This window comes from Phalacrocorax aristotelis, chromosome 15 (genome assembly GCF_949628215.1).
Source record: "Phalacrocorax aristotelis chromosome 15, bGulAri2.1, whole genome shotgun sequence".
In the NCBI taxonomy this organism is placed as follows: domain Eukaryota; kingdom Metazoa; phylum Chordata; class Aves; order Suliformes; family Phalacrocoracidae; genus Phalacrocorax; species Phalacrocorax aristotelis.
In genome coordinates, this window is record NC_134290.1 from 8303747 (window position 1) to 8324988 (window position 21242).

General features: G+C 49.3%; 1 protein-coding gene across 6 annotated transcripts in view; it reads left to right on the forward strand.

Moving 5' to 3' along the window:
• Positions 1-782: 782 nt before the first annotated feature.
• Positions 783-21242, forward strand: part of SSH1 (slingshot protein phosphatase 1) — a 41249-nt gene continuing 20789 nt past the window's right edge. For 2 of the 6 annotated variants that reach the window (XR_012663268.1, XM_075110807.1), the window contains exons 1-2: positions 783-944; positions 5969-6009. Coding sequence is in view for 2 of the 6 variants with exons in the window: in XM_075110807.1 (XP_074966908.1) it covers positions 879-944; positions 5969-6009 (107 nt within the window). In the remaining 4 variants the exon portion in view is untranslated. The other 4 variants (XM_075110811.1, XM_075110808.1, XM_075110809.1 and 1 more) reach the window with 4 other exon arrangements.

Genomic DNA, 21242 nt, shown 5'->3' on the forward strand with positions numbered 1-21242 from the left:
CTCGCACACATTTCCAACCCTGAGCATCATCGCGGGGGCTGCTGCCATGCCTCCCGCTGCCGGGCAGGAGCAGCATCGCCAGCGAGCGAGCGACCCCATCCAGGCTGCCTGGCCGACTCCCGAGGGTGGCGGCTGGGAGGCCACGGCTCGGCATCCCACTCTGGGTGCCATGAAGGAGGAGGCTCGTCCATGACATGTGCTGCCTCATCAACGCATCCTCCCATAGTATATCAGGGAACACTATGGATGCTGCCAGGAGACACCCCCTGGGGCAGAGGGTGTCCAAGCCCCGGGTGACCAGCCCCTCGGACCCCAGGGCACTTTGGCACAACTCTGCAGCGTGGCAGGGATGGAGTGGGAACGGTGGTCACACACCAGCCTGAATTATTAAGGGCTTTACATACAACCAGCAAAGCCTCTTACACTAATTACCCCATTACTCGTCTGCCTCTTGCTTTTGGCACCCCTGACCCCTCGCACTTTCTTCCGTCCGCTTTGAAGGATGCTCCTGGCTGCTGCGCCCCGAAGCCCTTCAGGTGCTTTAGGGGTGAAGCTCAGTCCCTACCGACGCTTCTCGGGGCGGTGGGGACCGCGACTCCCCACCCGTGCCGAGGGGCCGGACCCCCCTCGGTGGGGTGGGGTGCGGTGGGGTGGCCGGTGGGTGCCGCCGCCTCGCCCCGCGTGGGGGGTCCCCGGGCCCGGCCGTGCTCCGCCGTCCGCCCCGCCCCGCCCCGCGGCCGCCCCCGCCGCCGCAGCGCCCTCGCTCCTCCCCGCGGCGCGGCGGCCGGGCGGGCTGCGCAGCCGCCGGGGCGGTGGAGGCGGCCGGTGCCCCGCAGCCGCCGCGGTAACCGGGCCCCGCCACCGCCGCCGCCGCCGCCATGGCGCTGGTCACGCTGCAGCGCTCGCCGACCCCCAGCGCCGCCTCCTCGGCCAGCACCAGCGAGGTGAGCCTGGCCGGGCGGCGGGGAACGGGGAGCGGGGCGGGGCGGGACGCGGCCCCGCAGCGCCTCGGCTGGGCCCCGCGGCCCGCGGAGCTTCACGGCCCCACGCAGGGCCAGGCCCCTCACGGCCCTGCCCCCCCACGGCCCCTCACGACCCCCACCCCCTCCTGGCCCCAGCTCAGCCCCTCACAGCACCCCTGTCACGGCCATCCCGGCCCCTCGCAGCCCCCCGCTGCTGCCTCAGCCCCTTGATGCTGCCAGGCGGAATCGGGCCCGGCACCGTACAGCCCCCTCCCCGCTCTGCCTCACGGCACGCTGGCCATCCCCCCTCGCCCCCACGCAGCTCCCTTTCCCCCACAGCTGTCCCCAGCCGCAGCCCTCACTCTAGCTTGGCCTAGCTAAACCCCGGCCCAGCTTGCTCCACTGTGCTCTGCCAGGTAAATCCCGGGGCAGCGTGCTGGGCCTGTGTTTGTGGAGCAGCTGTGCTTGCTGCCCCCTGACGCTCCACAGCCACCACCACCTCCTGTGCCAGGGATGCACTGGTGGGGCCTCACCTCAAATCCTGGGTTCAGGTTTGGGCCCCTCAGTACAAGGACACTGAGGTGCTGGAGCGTGACCAGAGAAGGGCAACGGAGCTGGGGAAGGGTCTGGAGAGCAGGTCTGATGAGGAGCGACTGAGGGAACTGGGGGTGTTTAGTCTGGAGAAGAGGAGCTGAGGGGAGACCTTATTGCTCTCAACAACTACCTGAAAGGAGGTTGTAGTGAGGTGGAGGCTGGTCTCTTCTCCCAAGTAACAAGTGATACGGTGAGAGGAAATGGCCTCAAGCTGCATCAGGGGAGGTTTAGAATGGATATTAGGGAAAATATATTTACTAAAAGAGCGGTCAGGCATTGGAACAGGCTGCCCAGAGAGGTGGTGGAGTCACCATCCATGGAGGCTTTCAAAAAAACATGTAGACATGGCACTTACGGACATGGGAGCGTGGGGCTGGTGGTTGGACTTGATGACCCTAGAGGTCTTTTCCAACCTTAATGATTCTGTGCTCTGCTATACACCCTGTGTTAGCTCTGTGCCTCTGCAGCCTGTGCTGCAATGGCCTTTCCCTGCACCTGCTGTAGCTTCTTCCCCATGAGAAGCTCATGCTGGCCCTTCCTTAAGGCAGCCATGGGCAGTTCCCTGCCGCCGGAGGGGCTCCCATCCTGCTCCACCTTATACCTGTGCGACATCCCCGTGCTGCGCTGTCTGCTGCCACTCCTCGCTGCAGCGCAGCCTGCACCATGCTGCTGCCCTCTCCTCAGCTCTGCTGCTCTGGTACTTCTGCCCCCATAATGCTGTGCTCCACATCCCTGCCCTGCTGGGACAGGCACCCTGTGTGGCCCAGCTCTGCCTCATGCCCCCTTCACTCTTGTACCCCAGACACATCTTCTCCTGCCTCTGCCCAGCCTTGGGCTTCTGTCTTCCCTCACTGTAGCTCCTGCACGCAATCCAAAGACAGCTGCACCCTCCCAATTTCTTTTTCTTCTTCCCTGTGCCCCTCTTTTTTCCTTCTAACGCATGACTTTTGTGACCCCCAAAGACAGGCCCAGCGTTTCCCTGCATATCCACCCTCTGCATTTGTCTCCCCCCCCCCCCCCCCCCGCCCCCCTTTCCTTTGGTGCTCACTGCCCTTGGCTTCGCTTTGTCCCTGCTCCCGCCAGGTAAACAATCCTATTTGTCATCTGTCAGGTCCCTGTGACTCCCCCGATTAGCCAGTCCGATGGGGGGGAGGCAGGAGGGGACAGTGCTGCAAGGCTCACAGTTCTCCCTCTCCCAGAGGGGCTGCAGGGTTCCCTTTGCATGGCCCTCACTAGAGACGTGACTCATCCCTTCCTTTCGCCAACTGTTTTGACATAGATCAGTGTTGTGTGGTTTGGGCTCCTGAGGCTGCAGGGACCTGGTGTCTGGATTGTGCTGTGTTCATTGAGAAACTGGGAGACAGGACTTGTGCTTTTCCAAGGGTTTTTCCAAAGGAATTTTGTTGGGCTCTGGTTTAGACAGAGTCTTAAATGAGACCTAGTGGCCACCTCATCACACAGCTGTAAATGAGCTGTAACCCTGTTGCAGGTAGTGGAATTAGACTGGGTTTAACTGGTGCGGGTGGGAGAGGAGTCAAAGCAGTACACCTCTCACCTTGCCGTGTACGTTTACATTAGACATTGCATTGTGTAGGAGCTCTGTCTTCACTATTATTTTTTTCAGTGGGTTGACCGTGTGAGTCTCCCTTTCCCTCTTGAAAATGTTGCCCCAAACTTGCCACCTGGCTTTGTCCATGCTAGGGCACTTCTGCCACTGATGTCTGTGGCTCAGGTGTACTTGGGAGGCTCCCAAAGGAAGACATCAGCTCCCGTTCTGTTTGAATGGTTCCTTCTGGCATGAAATACCATAAAAATATAAATCGTCCTTTTCCAAATTCAGCATGTTGTTTTACAGAGTTCATTTGAAAGAAAAATCCCGTCAGAAAGTGCCAGCCTGTTCCCTGGTCTTTTATGATCTTGCAAGGAAAACCATGGCTTTTCAGGGCTTTTATCCTATGTGAATAATTATTACAAGATTTTTTTTAATGGAAAATGTTGTCCATATGACCTTGCTAATTGTGCGTACGCTGCTGCAGCCTCTTAGCTCATGAGCCTGAAGGAATTTATAAAATGGATGGTGCCGCCGGCAAGAGGCTTGTTGACGTGTTAACGTAGCGTGCTGTAAATTCTTAGGAGGAGTGAGTAGTTCATACACACTTGCAAACTTGCGTGCACTTGTTAGCTCTGCTGCCATCTCCCTTCCACACCACCTCCTGGTCCTCCAGCCTTGGCTGCACTCTGCACAGCCCCCAGGGAGGGATGCGGATGTAGCTGGTGGAGGTCTGGCCCCGGCGCTGGTGTCAGTGTCGTGGTGGGATCCATGGTGCTGGCAGGCAGCTGCGGGTCCATGGCATCACATGTGTGGTGCATCGTAAAACCTGCCAGCTCAGAGGGATGCTCTGACCAGAACAAGGCAGAAGCACTCAGCGTGGCAGACAGCAACCTTGTGCTTCTGCCTTGTTTTGGGTTTACTGCAGCTTTTTAATAGAAAATACAGGGAGAAATGACTTTGAAAGCAAGTCAGCTTCTGCAAAAGATGAGCCTGGAGTGGATTCAGGGGCAGGCTCTGCTGCAGAGCCTCAGCTGGTGACAATCATGACTTCACAGTCACATTTGTTTAAAAAGGAAGAGTTTTCCTCCCCCTGGTTGCTACATGACAGACCCAAACAAACAGGGAGGGTGACCTTACAAAGGCCAAAATGCTGCCAGTCTTTCCCAGGGCTGGGGTGTCTGCTGGCGGGGGCATTGGGGCTTGGGGTGTTCCCAGGGCTCTGCCTGCTGCCCCAGCCAGGCTGGCTCTGCGCTGCCACTGCACAGTGTAAACAGACTAAAAATAGCAATGGTATGTTTCTCACCATCAGCTACAGTCATTTTGGATGGGATTTGTGTATCACTTTTCCTCCAAATGACTATATTTCTCATATCTGGTCTGTGCAGTTGCATTTGGGTTTTTTTCATGGCATTACTTGGTTCTTGCAGACTGTAAACACAGCAGCTCCTGTGCTCTCTGGCCTCCTGAGCCTTGACTTGGAGGCGTGGGGAACAGTCCAGGCCTTACACACACACAAAGCTTCAACCGTGAACATTTTACATGAAACTATTTACTTATTTTTTTACTTCTGTGAAGCCACCTGGAAACAAGTATCCCTTACGGTGGCCCTTACTTGATGTGGGTTTTAAGCATTGTTGTAGTAAATAACAAAATGTTCCCTGAGTGTTAGCACTGATGGAGCATGATTTCTTGAAGGTTTGTGTCCTTCCAGGTTCATTAGGCACTTGTGTGTTGCAAGTTTGAAGGTTTTCCTACTGCAGGGCTATCTGTAAGATCCCTGCTTTGCTTCTTGTGTCCAAACCATCAACCATCTCCCTAGTGCAACCTTGACCTCTGAGTGGATGCTCCTGGCCCTTCCTCTTCTGTCTACTTACACAGGACCAAAGGAGGAGAATTATCTTTGAGCCTTTTTTTTTGGTCATTTCTGGATACAATTAGCCCCAACTCTGTTTTTCATTGATACGGAATTTTGTCCAGAAGCTAATAGAGAAGTTCAAGGTGCTGGCTGGAAAGCATGGCAATGCAAAAATCTTTCTCTCAGAAAGTAGCTTAAGTCAGCTAGCACGCTTCTGTTTTAAGGAGAGTAAATAAAGTGAATGTCACCTGAGCAGCCAAATTTGCTACCAGGGGACTTTCTACCAGTGTCTGGTAGAAAAGTGGCCAGTTTAATACATGCCTGCTATCAGAGAAGTATGTTTAACAGGAAGGCAGCAGATGTAGGACTTGTTGATGACTGGGCAACCAGGTGGGCATCGTCCTAGCCTCGGGACATGTCTTCTGCCAGCGCCCAGATGGAGGTGGCCTTGCTGGTGAGGTGCCAGCTCAGAGATGGCAGAGTGGTCCTGCCGGTTTATGTGGTGGAGTTCCACCTCTGTGCCAGGTTGGGGTTGAGGTGCTGGAGGCTGAGGCGGTTTTGGCTGCATCCACTGGAGGGCACTTGTGCTGTCACTGCACACCCTGAATTAGAGCATTAATTTGTGCCCAGCTCTTCGTTAGCAGTTGTTCGCTCGGAACAGGTTCTGCCCTCACGTGTGTGCTCAGTGGGAGCGATGTGTGTGCGGTCTTGGTGACGTCGAGGTTGGCGATCTTCAAACCGATCTGTGCTCTAGGACCAGCTTGCAGGATTAGGACCTAATAGCTTTAAAATCCCCTTTGTCACCCGGCACCGGGTGCTGATGGCATATCTGGCCAGGGAGCCTCATTTATCCCAGCACTGAAAGAAAAAAGTGCGTGGAAAGCAACCACCCAAAACCTGTTACTGCAGGGATGGCTTTAACAAGTGTGGAGATTTTTTTTTAAAGTTGTAGTATGGAAATAAGCAGCATGTAACTTTCTCTGTATCCTTCTTTTCTCCCCTCAGCTGGAGGTTGGCAGTGATGAAGAACGTAAATTAAATGTGAGGTAAGCAGAGCTATTTGGCACTAAACATCGTTTCCACTGTTGTTAATTGTCTGCCATGTAGCTGAGTCCTGATTCCACACTGGACTCCGGCCTTGAGCATGTATGCTTGCCTGGAGGGGATTGCATGGTCTGCAGAGAGCTAAGCACTGGGGATGCTCTCTGCCTTATCAGTTCAGTTTTGAGATGAGCATTTAATGAACCGAAAGCATAAAAGAGGGTTTGTGGGTTTTCTCTTGGTGGGAAGAAACGGGAAAATGGCTCATCAACTCTGGCCACAGCACATAAACTGTTATCGCAGCATCTCTGTCTCTGCTGCTGCGCTCTGAAGTTGGGGCTCTGGGTTGGGAAGGGGGATACGCTCCTAGGGTGGGTAGGGGAGAGCTCTGCTGATTCCTGGGTATTAACCGTCAGGAATTTGACTCCTTTGATATTGGGGTTGTGTGGAGCTGCTTTCTTCATGCAAGGGGGAGGAGAGGGCTCTAAGATATGCTGCTGGAGAAGAGAAAGGCTTCTCTTGCTGATGTTGTGCAAAGATCAGAAGTAGTAATGATAAAGCTAGTTTGGTGGGACCCTGGCCTAATGGGGCTCTGGGTAATTATGTGGATTCTTCACTGTAAACCCAGCTGTTGCAGGCAGCTCTTGCCCTCTAACCTTGTAAACCACAATCTGAAAGATAAAGTGTAAAAACACAACAGTGGTTCAGCAGGCTTGGTCTCTTCTTGTTACTACTTTCTACTTTAATTATCCTGGTTTCACGTAAAAGCAAAGCCACTCGTGCTGCTGCTTGGAGTTTGATCTTGTTTCTGTCCCATTTTATGTTTTGAGACCTACTGTTGCAGAGATATAAAACTGAGGCACTGGTGGCAGTGGGTTTCTGTTGCAGTCTGATGGAGTGAGGTTAGGACAAAGTGGAGTTGATCTGAAGCCTGGTTAACCTTGTGGTTTTGGGAGCAGCAAGTGGATTTTAGGGTACAGACTGTCTTTACCCTGCAAGTCAAGTCAGAGACCAGAAAAGCAAAGCTGCTCCTTTACAGGAGAGTGTCAGGCCTTGCCATTTCTGTGTCCTGGGGGTGATTTGTCATGGCTGCAGCCTGTCTGGGAAGCCTGGCCTTTGGTAGCTGTCCTGCTTGCGTGCACGTGGGTCAGAAGTGTATGTTTGATTGCTTTGTGGTCTCCTGTGTACAGGTATTTAATGGCAGTCTGTAATGTAATTCATTAGCTTATTTTGTGGAGACTGCGTTTTGTATTGGTTAAAGCAAAATTCAGGATTCCTGGTTCTGCTCCCAGCTTGGTTGTGGGCTTATTCTACAATTCAAGGCTGAAGCAGAAACCTGCTGAAGTCATGAATAGCAATGCATATCCTTAATTCTTGTGCTTTTTCCCATGTTGTATTAAATAGTAACACTGAACCAAGCCGTATGATAGCCTCTTCTTTTGTGTTTATGGTTCTTGTGTTGAAAGAAGAAATACAGCTTTATCCCTCTTCATTACAAATGAACTCAGTGATGTACAGATAAGTCATTGGGAGATCATTGGGTCTGTGGCTACCTTTGGTCTGTCTGGCTTTTTGCAAGCCAGGTGTGTACATCCATCACTAACCAGAGAAATTGTGGGGGTAGAAGTAGTGAGACTATGCTTAAAGGCTGATACTTTTCTACTGGCCGCTGGAAAATGTTGCAGCACTTAATTTAGATATGGAGATCCCAAGAGCTTCCACTGTCCTTCAGTCTCCTGGGGCTGCTCTTCCATATATGATTTTCAGGATAAGAATCTGGTAATTAAATCGCTGGGTAGACCTTGAGAATAGGATGGCTCTTGTGCAGAGCCTTTGCTGTACTCAGGGTGAAATGCTGCCAAGGACTGAAGAAAATGTGTGGGCACAGTGCAGATGATAAATGAAGCTCTGCTTGTGGGGAGGTGGGTAGATCCTGTCCCCTTCCTGGTGGCAGCTGCTCCGGATCAGTTTGCTGAAACTTCACCCGGTGCCCATGGGGTGGCAGAATTGTTCAACTTCATTCTGCTGCTTCTCCAACAGCTGAGTTCAGATGTCCTCTGAAAAAAACGCAGGAATGGGTTATGATATTTGTGAATCTTTTAATCCTGGTCTAGCCTTGGTGCAGACTTAGGTGACAGCTGTGCTTTGTCACATGTGCCCTGAGTGCAGGGGTCTGCAGTCCAGCGCCTGACTTTGCAGACCTCAAAGATCCTAATGGTTAGAAAAGGGAAGGGTTGTTAGAAACAAGACCCCATCTTGCTGCCATCTCGAACTGTGTTACGTCGATACAGGATGAATGTGCAATTACACATTTATGACAACCTGCTCATCTGCTTGCTGAATAGATTATTTTCATTCATTCAAAAAATTCCAGGATTTTAATTTGAGATTGCATACTTGGATCTGGTTATATGAGTTTTCTGATATTTTTCTTGGAGGAATGTCTCCGTATCATGGTTTTATAACGAGCCACATGTCTTGCTGCACTCTGGTCTAAGAGTAGCAGCCCTTCCTTATGGTTTCCGTCACTGCAAAGTGCTTTTCTTTCTGTTTTCTCCCAGAAACAGCTTCTACCCTAAAATAGACGGAGGGGACATGTTCTAGGTTCAGCTTTTCTTTCAAAGGTATTGTTGCTGTCTGTATTTTCTTAGACATGAATGCACTTTAAAGTCTTCCTTTTCTTTCACTTTCCCAAAATTTTGCAGAAGCCTTGATATGGTAACATCCACACTGTTTCCAGCAGACAGCGAGGAGTCCCTTTTGCTCCCCAGTGGGTAAAGATTCATAGCAGAAGAAGTAGTAAGAGCAGACTCAGATCTAACAGCCCAGTTGGGCTCGGTGCAGCTGGTACAAACAAAAGCTTGCATGTCTGATTCTCTGTTATCTGTGTCTGCTGAAATATTCCTTTCTGAATGCCTATCAGCTGTGGGATGTTGTGGCTTGATCCCTTTTTTTCCCTGATGACGCAGCGCACCCGCAGGACCTTGAGACATCTCGCCCAAATCTTAATAAAACTACTGGCACAGTTACATCAAGTCCATGGGAGTGTGCATTAGCTTAGAGTTAAGCACAGCCTTAAGTTTTACAAGATTGGGGTCCACTGAGTTCAACACAAGCCTTGTGTGCACGGTGCCTGCCACCTTATCACAGAGCCACGTTGTGCCCTTTTAGCTCAGAGCAACCTCAGAGAAGATGATATCAAGTGCGGGGGAGACAGAACAGAGCTGAGCTCTTTTCAAGCAGACTGCTCTGGGAGCATGGGGTATGTGCTTTTTGGTGCAACCCGATTGACTTTCATCACTCGCCGTTGGCTGGCTCTCTAGCACCAGATCAAGGGAGATGTTTTATAAAGGCACTCACGTTGTGAGTGTTGGCTGTTTCTCAGATGTAGTTGGCAAATGCAGCAAGATAATCACTGGTTTTAATTACAAACACAAGTAAGTTTGTTTAGCCAGTCATTCTGTAATCTCTTGCATTATTGGCTTTCCAATAGCAATCTGAATGTGGTCAGAAACAGGGCTGGGTGAGTGTTTTCGGGCACTCTGCAGGAAGATGGAGGTTGAACTGCTGCAGAAAGGCCTGGGAGTTAGTCGTCTCCAGCCTCTCTGATCAAGCCTGAAGATCGTTATGGAAAGAACTGTTCTTGTTTGGCACCACTAAACCCAGTTTTAAGAGCTGGCAAGAGCAGCTGTGGGAGATAAAGGTTTTCACGCTTGGGCTTATATACATTTGCAGAGTCTTCTAATGGCATATGCTACTCTGCTGCCTTTACGTGCTGCATGGCCACAGCCGAGCGTAGAGACCCTGTGTTGAGAGCACTGCTTGGAGCATCCAGTGTCCTGCCAAACAGAGAGGTGGTAGAGGAAGAAGAGGAGACTGGGTGTCTTCCGCTCTTTGCTGATGCCATCCTGTGCGCCCTTTCTTCCATCTGCAGCCTGGCAGAGGACGATTAGCTCATCTTTTGAAATGCTCAGAGTGAAGTGTTAGGTCTGTTTGGTTTTATTCAGCATTAAAATGTTTCAGCTGTAAAAGTCACAGCTGTTGAGCTCTGAGGAGCCTTTGGTGGTTTGTGATGGGTAGAAGATGTCCCCCTTGCTTTTCTTCTTACTCACCTTTGCGTTTTGCATGATTACCTGGCCAGGAATGAACATGCTCCACCACACTTGGTTTGATAACCAGCTCTACTGTTCCTTTAGTTACTGCTTTTTTGTTGTAGTTTAATGAAGGAAATAATCTCTTTTGAAGGTAGTGGAGTTACATTGGGCATTGGTTTGAGTTGTTTTTGTGTTTGCTGCAGGAATTAGGTGGAGCCCTCAGGTTGATGAAAACAACCTTTGCAACTCAGGAGGGATAATTGCTGCATACAGACTCTTTGCAGAGCATCATCCTGGCTGGCACATGCAGAGGACTCATAAGGAGGCTGTTCGGTTAAAATCGCTGTAGTAAACCAGATTCCTCGCTGGTGCTACAGCTGGCCTCTTCAGTATGGAAACTTGAAGAGCAAATGCAACTGCAGCCTGCTGTTGGGGCTGTTCTCCATGCAGCTGTGTGTTTGCTTCGCACAGCTGTCCTTCTGCGCTGCACTGAGTGCCCACCACAGCTGGGGATGTTTATACATTATACTTTATTGCATATTATATTTTAATGCACCAAAAATTATTTATTAACACCTTGATCTTTAACATTTTTAGGGATTATGAGCATGTTTTGCTGGAGGTAGCATTGAGCTTGTATCCACAGCTTTGCATGGCCACGTTTGTGGTACTGGGAAGACGCACGGAGCTGGGGCAGCTGTCTTGAGGATTTATTTGTGGGGACAGCAGCTCAGTACATACTTGACAAGTCCTGTTTGCTGCAGTATTTATTGTCTCCCAGTTATTTGGTGGGATATCTTGGGGCAGAAGTTGCTGACTTTATTAACTGTTCAAAACAGGACGCTGAATCACATCCTGGCAAGGCTGCAGCATCCTGCCTTAGCGTGCTCCATACAATGGAGAGGCAAATTCACAGCCTCGTGACCCTCAGTAACTTTCTGGTCCGTAGGTGTGGCCATCGAAGCTGATGGAGATATAATTAGGCCTTTACATTTTGTGGTGGGTTGTGTGGGGATGTTCAAAGATTGTGGAGCAGGGGAAGCATGCACTTTTTTAAGATCTGGCCTTTCCAGGAAACTGTTGCTGACTTTAAGTTGAGCAACGCGAGTTTACTTGGACGTAGGTAGAGTAACAGCAAGAGGTCTGCCAGTTTGAAGGTGTGGTGATCAGACTCTTTTCAGAATTGAATATAAATCTCCTTTCCTTTTTCTCCCCCCCACTCCCGAAATCTTAGCAGTTTGGCAAAAAAACAAAACTGGCCCTGTTATCAAAGGTACTGGCTTTGCACTGAATTTTTTTTTCTGTAAAAGGCCAGTGTGGTTACTGTTTGTTTAGGTGTTAGAGCTGGGTCAGAAAAATATTTTGGTTCCAAATGCCTCTTGATTTTAAATACCTTAATCTTTGATAATCACTTGCCAAGATCTGTGAGTCAGGGATTTCTCATACAAATCAGAGCTGTGGTCTGCCTGACAAGTGCTCTTAAGACTTTTTTGGAAAATGTGAAATAGACAGAACCCCTTTGTAGTCATGGCTTTACTTTTAATGAAGAGAGTGTTGAGTTTATTATTTCCCAAACATTTACACATCCCTCTGCAGCATTTGAATTCCTGATGGTGCTACACAAAAAAAATCAGAAAGCAAAATAAGCCAGAAGTAAGCCCAACCTCAAATGGATTAGGATGCAAACTGCATCCGTTAGTTGTTTAGGTTTATCTAGGATCAGAAGGACTCTCCTCTGCAGAGCTTGCTTTCCCAGTCTGAAAGTTTGAGTTGCAGTCCAGGTAGAAGTCAATGACATTGAGCTTGTGCAGCCCAGACAGATCTGCATCAGCTCTCCATAACTTGAAGTATGAATATCCATAGTGGTGTGAACTGGCAGTGGTTAACGGCTTTGCTGGAGCTGTTTGTGCACGTAGATGTCTTCCCCTTGCAGCCATTGCAAAGGCTTATCTTTTGCTACACGAGAGGTAGGTTTCCCTGCCTCCTTCCTGGGACAGGAGCAGGAACACAGACCATGCCTGCAGAGGAGCCGGTGTGCTGTGTGCTTGTACCCACCTCAGCTGGTTCTTGCCGTTGGTATGGCAAGGTATTGCCCATTGCACCCAACTGTCCCCAAAGTCCTGGTACTGATGTAGCATTCATTGTAGGACCCGGAGTCTGTGCCTGACGCTCATCTCGCTAGCACAGAGACCCTGTGCAGAGGGACTCACCAAACCCACAAACCTGCCAAAACCACATCAGCTCACCTTGAAGAAGTCCTTGCTGCAGGAATTGCTAGTGAAGGCAGCTGCTGGGGGATCTGTGGTGGTGTGCTGCTGACTGCTGGGCAGAAAACCTCTGGGGCTTAGGATCAGGGGCCAAGGCATCCAGAAATGCAGGGAACGGGACAAAACGTCCCTTTCAGATCTTCCGGAAAGTTGCCAGGTTGTTTGTTTGCCCTGTCTGCCATCGAAATGGTCACGTCCAACACTTGCATCCCTGTGGTGACTGCTGCCTGTGGGGCTGCTCGCAGTGTGCAGGCATCTCCCTGCCAGCCCTGTAAACCTTCTTGGACTTATGGATGTCTGCTTCTCTCTGAAACACTGATTCTTCTTGTAAAAGATGGCTTTGGAGTGGAGGGGAAAAAGAAGGACGATCCTGAGGTTTTTACCAACACTTTTCTGTCTTGAAGTAGCTTTGCCCCTGGCTGACAGTATCCTAATTTCTGGGGTGCACCTCCTCCCCATGGGGCAGTGGCTGCATACCCTCGGCGGAGCTGGGAAGGCATGCTGCGGTCTAGCTAAACACTAGAGGGGGTGTCAGGGTTGAGCTAGAGCTTTTCTCGCTCTGCTTTTACCCCATGTGATCTATCTAGATTTATTTTATTTTATTTTTACACATTACCAATGTGTCAAGTACTCCCTGGTCTTTGCTGCCTTTTTTGGAGTCATTCTGAAACCCTGCAGCTAAGCTATTTTTTGGGTTGCTCTGCTACCACTGCCTGCAGGGTTCTCAGTCATGCTTCCTATGCCATTGTCTGTGTCCTGGCTGACCCTCGCGCGCACCACTTGGAAGCTGCTTTCTTAATCCTTGAAACTATTATTCACCTTCATTTTCTTTTCCAGCAGTGCTGTTGGAGAGTTTCCACTTGTTTCTCTGGTCTGTCTCTGGGAGACACCACTGAGTGGGTGAAGTGGGATGATTTAATAAAATAATTTAAAGGATTAAAACAATGAGTTGGTGGGAGGAATGCGGGAGGATCGGCCCATGTGCTGACAGCTTGGCTGGGGAGGAGGACAGGAGCAGGATTGGTTCCTGCCCAGGAGCACGGGCAGGAGGCTCTGCCTTTGGTGTGCCCTCCACAGCAGGACCCTGGGGGCTGGCATCGTCACACCTCTCCTTTAGCTTCTACCACAGCTCCAAGACACCTCCCCTGCACTCCCAGACCTGTGATCTGTCCTGCTCCCTACCTGCAGTCATGGAACAACTATTGCAGTAACATGGCAACAACAATATCCATAAAAGTGACCTGTAGGAAAACACAGGGTGTCTTTTGGGTCTTTTAGTGTGGGGAAAGAAGGGAGCCAGTGTTTTGGGTGGTCTGAGGGAAGTCAGCTATTCCAGGATGCTGCATGGCAGAGGGTGCGCTAGGCTGGAAAACAGTGTTGTTGCTAGTGCTGGGACCTCTGTATGTGCCTCTCACCCTGCCCTGGGCTGGCTGCCACCTTCCCTAGCATTGCCCTTTGAGCCTGTGAGTCTAGGCAAGTGTGAGGCACTCCGTGTAGCTGTATGGAGCAGCACTGCTCAGCCCTCACCGCAGGGTGGGCCGTTGTGGGGCTGCCACAGAGGGCTGAGCCTCCTGAGACAGTGGCTATCACAAAAATGACATCATGTTTTGGTGGGAATCTCAGAAATGCTTGTTGTGATTCAGACGGTTAGTTCCAAGCGCATCGCATAGCTGGGTGATGCTGTGATCAGCCTCGTGCCTTTTTGAACCCTGCGATTAATGGGATGAGCAAAAAGGATTTCTTCTTCCTTGTGAAACAATCTCTTATTTTATTTGGCTTTTCACCATCCAAGTACGAGGGATTCCTAGAATTTTCTCTTTCCTGGCCATTTGGGAGCTGTTCTGCTAACTTACTTTGTGCAAGTCTGCTGGAACGAGGAATGATCCTGCTAATTTGTTTGCTTCCCTCTTCCTGCCCTTTCTCTTGGACGGTTTATCTGAGCTGCTCCTGTGTTGCCTGCAGGCACAGCCTCGGTCGTGCTCTGCCCTTGGAGCCGTGTGCCACCCCAGCGTGGGGTACGCGTGGCTGACCCGGTTTGGCTCCGTGCAGAGTTGGGGCAATTGCTGCTCAAGCCCAATGCATCGCTCACCCGGTGCGCAGGAGCGGCTGAAGGCACATCATCAGCAGTCTATTTATGTTAGGAAATTAGCTTTTGTGGGCTTCATGATTGATTTCATTTTTTTCTTTTTCCTCTTTGTGCTTGAGGAGCGTTTGTATCTGGTGCTGTGAATGACCCGCAGTGTCTCAAACCCTTCTTAGCATTCTTGCACTGTGGATGTGGCCCACGCCTTTCAGCTGAACAATACATGCTCAGACTCCCCTTTTGTTGCTGTGCTGCTAAAAACACGAGAGTGAAGCCTGCTGGGTCTTCCTGCCTGCCTGCCTGTCTCGCTCTTCTTTGAAATAGATGGGGAGATGTTTGCCTCTGTGGGGAGGCATTACAAGATCCCCCCAGTGGGGGCTGCTGCCTAGCCCCCTTGCAGGCAACTTTTTGCAGTTGTGTGATGGTGCCCCAGCTGCCTGTGAGGAAGGGGAGATGTTCTCCGTGTGTCTGAAGGAACATCAGACCTTGCTGTGGTTCGCAGCTTACGTTTTGGGTTTCTTCTTGTGGGGTGACTTGTTTTCAGCTCAGGAAGTCTTGAGAGTGGTGGCTTTCTAACAAAGCCACACCCTAACATAGCCATAAGTATAGAAAGAGCTTTCCTGCCTCACGTATTTTTGTAATAAAATAGTATTTCAGAAGACAAACATTTCCAAAAGTTGCCCTGAAGGTAGCTGCCTCCGCCTGAGATGCATCACGGAGATTTTTGGCAGAGCACTGCAATCCAAGTGTTGCTGGCAGCTCTCACCAACTTTAGCAGGTGTAGTGGGCACCTGCAGTTCTGATTACAGGTCATTTTATCAGCATATCACAAAGTCTACACATGTATGCAATAGCACTTTGTTTTAAAACAGCATTGCATGTGTTGAAACTGGGTCATTCCCAGTCCTGCTGCATGGGGAGCACTCTGCTCATCCCTCTGTACCGCAGCCCACTCTGTGTTAAGCAGGGATGGTTGTGGTGATACACTCAGCAGCTGTATTTGTAAAGGTAATTCCTTTGTGTTTCACTTAATCTTTCTGTGTCACTGGACTCTGCATGACTGGTGTGTGACACAGAGCAAACGCCATGTGGAAACACACAATGCACTTTTTTAAAAGCATGAGAAATTACTTGGGCTGCTTTTAAAGGGTCTCATTTCTGTTTCTCAGGTTGTACAGTAACATGCAAGCGAATAGCTTTGAAGTTCATTTTTCCCTGGTGCTGTTTTGTGTTGCTCAGACAGACCCCTTCCGAAGGCCCCTTTCTTGGTCAGGAAGCGTTATCTGATGTGCCTGCCATCAAGCCAAAGCAAGCAGTCAGTGTGCTTTAATTGTTGGCTTGGCTTGGGAAGCAGGGGCCACGCAGCTGCCGCGTTGTCTTCCTGCTGCTACTTTCCCCGCATCTTCCTTTCTACGTGATGTGCTCATTTCCAGTTTCATTGATGTTGCTATTTTGGTGTGACTGTGCGATGGCCCTCTGGCTCACTGCAATGGTGTCCTGTCTTAAAATCCACCCTCTGGCATGTTGAGGGCCTGGCTGGGCTGCGGGAGCATCCGAGGGGACTGGCTGGGTCCTCGAGCTGTGGCACCATGGCAGAGAGGTGCACCGGGAAGGCCCCTCTCCAGGGCTGCGTTTTGTGTTCTTGCATAATTGCCTTGAGACAGCTGGGCTTTTTCCAGACTGAGCAGAAAACATGGGGGGAGAATAGGGGGAAAAAATCAGTTCTCTTCCTCCTTATCAAAGGAGCTGTGGAAAAGGGAAGTGTGCTTAGTTTTGTGGAGCTTGGGAGGCCTGTTTTTTCCTCACCTTATCAATTTGGAAACGTTTTGAGCAGAAGATGCCATAAAATGCAAGGAACCGGGAGGCACTGCTATGTTCATGTCTTCGTAAAATTGCAACCAATTTTGAGAGAATATTCTCTTTTTTTTTTTTTTTCCCCTCCTAAAACACAGACCTGGTTGCAGGAGGGCAGCTCCTCTGGGCACAGAGAAAGGTCTGCATGCAGTGGGTAGGAAGAGCAGCATGAGCATGTCTGCTCCTAACCACGGCATTGATGGATGCTCAGGTGAGGGGGTTCCTGCTCCAACGCTGCATCTGGGCAGCCTGCTGGGCAGATGAGCCCAGAGGCCATTGCTGTCCCCTGAGTGCTCTGGCTCAGCCCTGATGGATAGATGACCTTCTCTGCCCCCGCACCATGCGTGAGTTGTGTTCCATTAATGAGGGGGAAATTAAGAAACTTAATTTGACAGAGATTTAGTGCCCAGAGAGCGTGATGGTGTGGCCCTGTGCCTGGGCAAGGCTTCACTGCAGAATTTTTCTGGAACACGGAGCTCTGTGCCTGAGCTGCACAAGTACATGGTAGATAAACAACACGGGAGTTGCTCAAGATAAAAGGTGGAAGAAGCAAAGAAAGCTCTAGGTGGGAGTGGATATCTTGAAAGAACATCTGGAATATTATGTCCTTGGGAGAGGAGGATATAACTTAAATGTAACGGCCAGGCAGAGGTGACCTCTGGATGTTAGCTGAAGCAAGCTTTGACCCATCAGGTACATGTGCCTTGGTCCTCTGTGGTGCTGGGCTGCTCCTGAGGACAGCCTGTGCCCGGGTGTGTGAGGAACAGCTCCCCTCTCTACTCCCTGAGCTCCCTACCCTCAGACTTGCCTCTGGCTGGAGTGTGGGGCTGTCCTATCCCCGAGGAAAATGCAGAGCAAGGCCACGCAGAGTGGAAGTCTGCTCGTGTTCACTACGTGAACTCAGCACTAAGATATGCTCTAAGAGTAGAGCTGTAAGCAAGCATATCTGATCAGCACTTGCACTAAACGGGCTTCTCGGTTGTGGTCAGTGGCAAACACAAAGATAACACGTTCATTATGGCTCCAGAAATACTGAGGGTCGTTGCAGGTGAGGTGATAAGCCAAGTTCCTTGGGCATCCTGTGCACTGAGAGATCCTGCAGCAGTTGTGGGAGCAGCACGGATATCCAGCCAGACGCAAACTGATATTTCTGTGTTCTGCCTTTTTTAGCTGGATACTATTTTTTAATTCTTAGACTAGCAAGGGACTGCTGAATCAGCCTCAGGCTTGGCTGTGTCTTCCCAGGGAAAGTGGTTTTCTCTACTAACTTCTGTGTATGGATATTTATTTTGAGATGAGTTACATAGCTATAAGATATATTAATAGAGTGTTTTCTTGTATCCTGCAAGATGATTACATCTTATGTGAGATTTCCGGTTAAAACAGGGAACTCAAAATACCCAAGGCACACGAGGTTTCTTCCTGGGACACACCACAGCTTGAGCCACAACAGCAAAGCAGGCTGCTTAGGGAAAACTATTCTGTGCCTGGCAGCTGGCTTCCAACTCGCTCTGTCTGTCCGGTAACGCGAGGAGCTCTGCCTCTTGTTGCGAAACCTGGTATTTTTAACAGACTGCTTATTGGCATTTGTAGACCCGGGGGGCGGCATTTTGTAAGAATTAAAAGGCACTGCCTATTGTGTTCTTGAGCAACTTGAAATGTAATTGATGTGTGTTGCAGCCATGCTCTTCTGGAGCTTTCCCAAAGGGGAAGAAATATTTCCTTTTCAAGTTGAGCAGCACGGAGCCAATGGATGGAGCAAGGGACAGTGAAGTAGGAGATGCTGGAGCCTGCTCTCAGCGGTGCTGTGGCCATTAAGCACCCTCTCCTTGCCAGCCCCTGGATGCAGAAGGGCCCCTGCTTTATACAGTAAAGCACCACAGCTGTCAGTACGCTCCCAGTGACACCCTCAGCATTTCCCAGATGCTTGTAAGCATAGGTTTTTACCCGCCTTAGGGGGTTAATGCTGTTGGTTTGGTAAGCTGAGTTTATGGAGTGGCAGTACTGGTCTGCAGCTGTACTGGAGCACCAGGGTCCTGGGGTTGTCACAGAACTCATGGGGTCTGCATTTATTTGAGAGTCTGAAGTGACTCCTGTAAAGTAGCTGTGCTGCTCAGGGTTCCTGGAAGGACATCCAGGGAATGGGTGGTTTCAGTTGTGCATGCCAGTCAGGCCAGGTAAAAATTGGACAGAAAGCTGCTTCTTCCCCTGGTTAGGGTAGTGGTACTGGTGAGACGCGAGCATGTGGTTATGGCTTATGCCTAGAGAAGGAATTAATCAGAGATCTGTAAGAAACATGTGTTCAGTGAATTTGATTATAGCTAGCCACTAAAAAATACCAAGCCACCTGAAAGACTTTCTTGTTCAGTAGTAGCTCAGTAACTTGCGACTCACTCTGAAAATCAAACCATGGTAGCCGCACAGTAAGCGAAGCAGCATTTTAATTTGACAGCTAATGCCTTTGTCATATGTATATTACGGTGGTGGCATGCAGTGTTTTAATTGTAATGAAATGAACCAGCGTTAGTCAGTATGATACTTATTATCTAGTCCTGTCCCAGGGAACATGGACTTTCTGTGGCGATGGGCTGCTTTGCTTTGGGGTTGCTGATGGGCGCTGCGTTGCCTTCAGAGCATGTGGGAGGAAGCAAACAAACAAGTCTGGAGGAGGGAAATGATTAGACAAGCCTCAGCTGGTTTTTTCCCCTCTTGAATGGCCCTCTTTCATCAGGATATGTTAGGACAAGTGCTTTTTCAAGCCAGGATATCAGTTGAAGACACAGTGTTCTGTAAAAGTCATCCAGTTCCTGGGTAGCATCAACAGGCGCGATTTCTCTGCTCCGCACAGAATATACGGTCAACCTTTTCTTTTCCTTCTTTTCTGTTTTTTTTTTATGGGTTTAGAAGCAAAAGGATGTGAGTTTTACAGCTAGTTATGAATCTTTTAGAATTTACTGACTTCTGTCTGACTCTTGGGCCAGCACAATGCTTCTGCTGTTCAAAGAAAACCAGTCCAAATTAGTATGTATAAACCACTCGTTTTTATGCTGCTAACAAATGCTGCTTACTAGGGCATTTATCACTGCTGCTGAGGGTCAAAAGTTGGCAATGTTCTTTAATGATAGGATTTTTCTGTTCTTTAGGAGATTTTTTTTAAAAAAGGCTGGAGTTTTAATCATGTACTGGAACTGCAGGATTTAAAAGGGTTTTTTAAAACTGGGTTGGAATATTGTGCCTTGCCTTTTTCTCACTTTTATTTTGTTAGTTGTCTTTTAGAGCAGTTGTATGAAGTGACTGAGAGCAAAGAGTGTTCCTGGAGCAGAGATAAGGGACGGCGTTGGGTAATGTTGCTGTTTCAGTATGGTGGAAAATATGAGATTTTTCAAAGAGGTGCTTGGTTGTGTTGCCTCTGTACGGCACTGTGCTGGTTGTATGGAAATGAGAGCTTACGTGGAAACTGGGGAGTGCTGGGGTGGTATGGGCAGTCTGAGTCACGGCAAGCCGTGCTTTTTAAGGTTAGTGCACAGGAAACAAACATTTAAATTAAAAAATAAGTCTTGCTCTCAACAGGTTCTTTGGCTTTGCTTTTCGGTTCACTTCCATGCAGATGAATACATGGTGACAAAAACTTTGCTCTGTGGGTTGTCCTTTTCCTGCAATCGCTTTCTGCTCCTGCAGTGCAGCTTTCTCATTTGCCTGCGTCTGGGAATATTCTGCTTTATTGTAAAAGATTTCCTGGCTGCAGGAGAGGAGAACATCAGGTGAGATGAACTGTCCGAGCAGGAGTTACTGATGCCTTTGGGAAGGAGCTCTGTCTCTTCCAAGGTTTTTCCTGCTGTAGAAATCCCAGTCAGTAGTTTATTAGGGATAAAAGAATATCCTTTTGAATATTTTTTTCAAAGAAAAATTTCCCCAAATTCTTGGGACAGGAATACTGTGAATTAACTCCCTGTGTGTTATCTAACCCTTCCCTTCCTCTTGCTGAAAAACCCAGATGAGTGCACGTGAAGCTGGTATCTAGCTGAATATCCTATACATTGTGTTGGTGTCACTGCTTTTGTGTAACTTTTGGCCTTTTTTAATGCTTTCCTGTGAGATCTGGTGTGCAAAGGAAACAAGACTCTTCCTGGCTCACTTACAGAATGAACCAAATTCCCGTTTGCAGAAATTCTTGCTGTTAGCTTGTGTGCCAGGCAGAGCAGAGCCGGTGTTTCGGATCGCAAGCAAACTCTGCGTGGCTCCTCTTCACACACAGCTTGCTAGCGAAGTGAGTGGTGAGTGCTAGAATACTGAGGGAGTGTAAATGGAGAAAAGCTTGTTTTAATTAGAGCGCAGTTGTCCTGCTGGCATTTTGTTGATCTGATATATGACTTGGAGAGCCTGGAACTTAGGTGGGAATTTTAGTTCACTTTTTAAAAGCAACTGAAAGCTGAAACTTAAACCTGATCCAGATTTTTCTGGGAATTTTGCATCTTGAAGATTCAGTTGGAAAAATGAGGAAGCTTTGCCTGGGAACCTTGGTTGTGTTCTCAGAGAAGGGAATGCTGAACTCGCAGTAAAAGCTGAGAAGATGTGAAATTCATGTCTGTCATTACAAAAACACTAAGGTAGAGTGGAGCATTAGTGTTCACTTCTGCCCAAAGGCAAAGACCCCAGATGAAGTACAGAACAGGCGAGTGCTGGGAGTAGTAACTCCTGTGGGACCGTTTTCTGTAGCATAAGTAACTCCCGTGTAGTACAGTCTCATAATGGAGCATTTCTATTTAGTAGATAGCAGACAGTAATTAATGATGATCTACGTTTGGAAGTGTAGGGTGGCATAAAATTGGGCTTTGTAAAAAGGATTGTCTCTTGTGATGTTCTGAGCGGTGTAGGAAATGCAGTGTAAGCAGTTACTGTGGCAACTAAAAGGTAGCTTAGTAGATGTTCCTTTTCAGCCT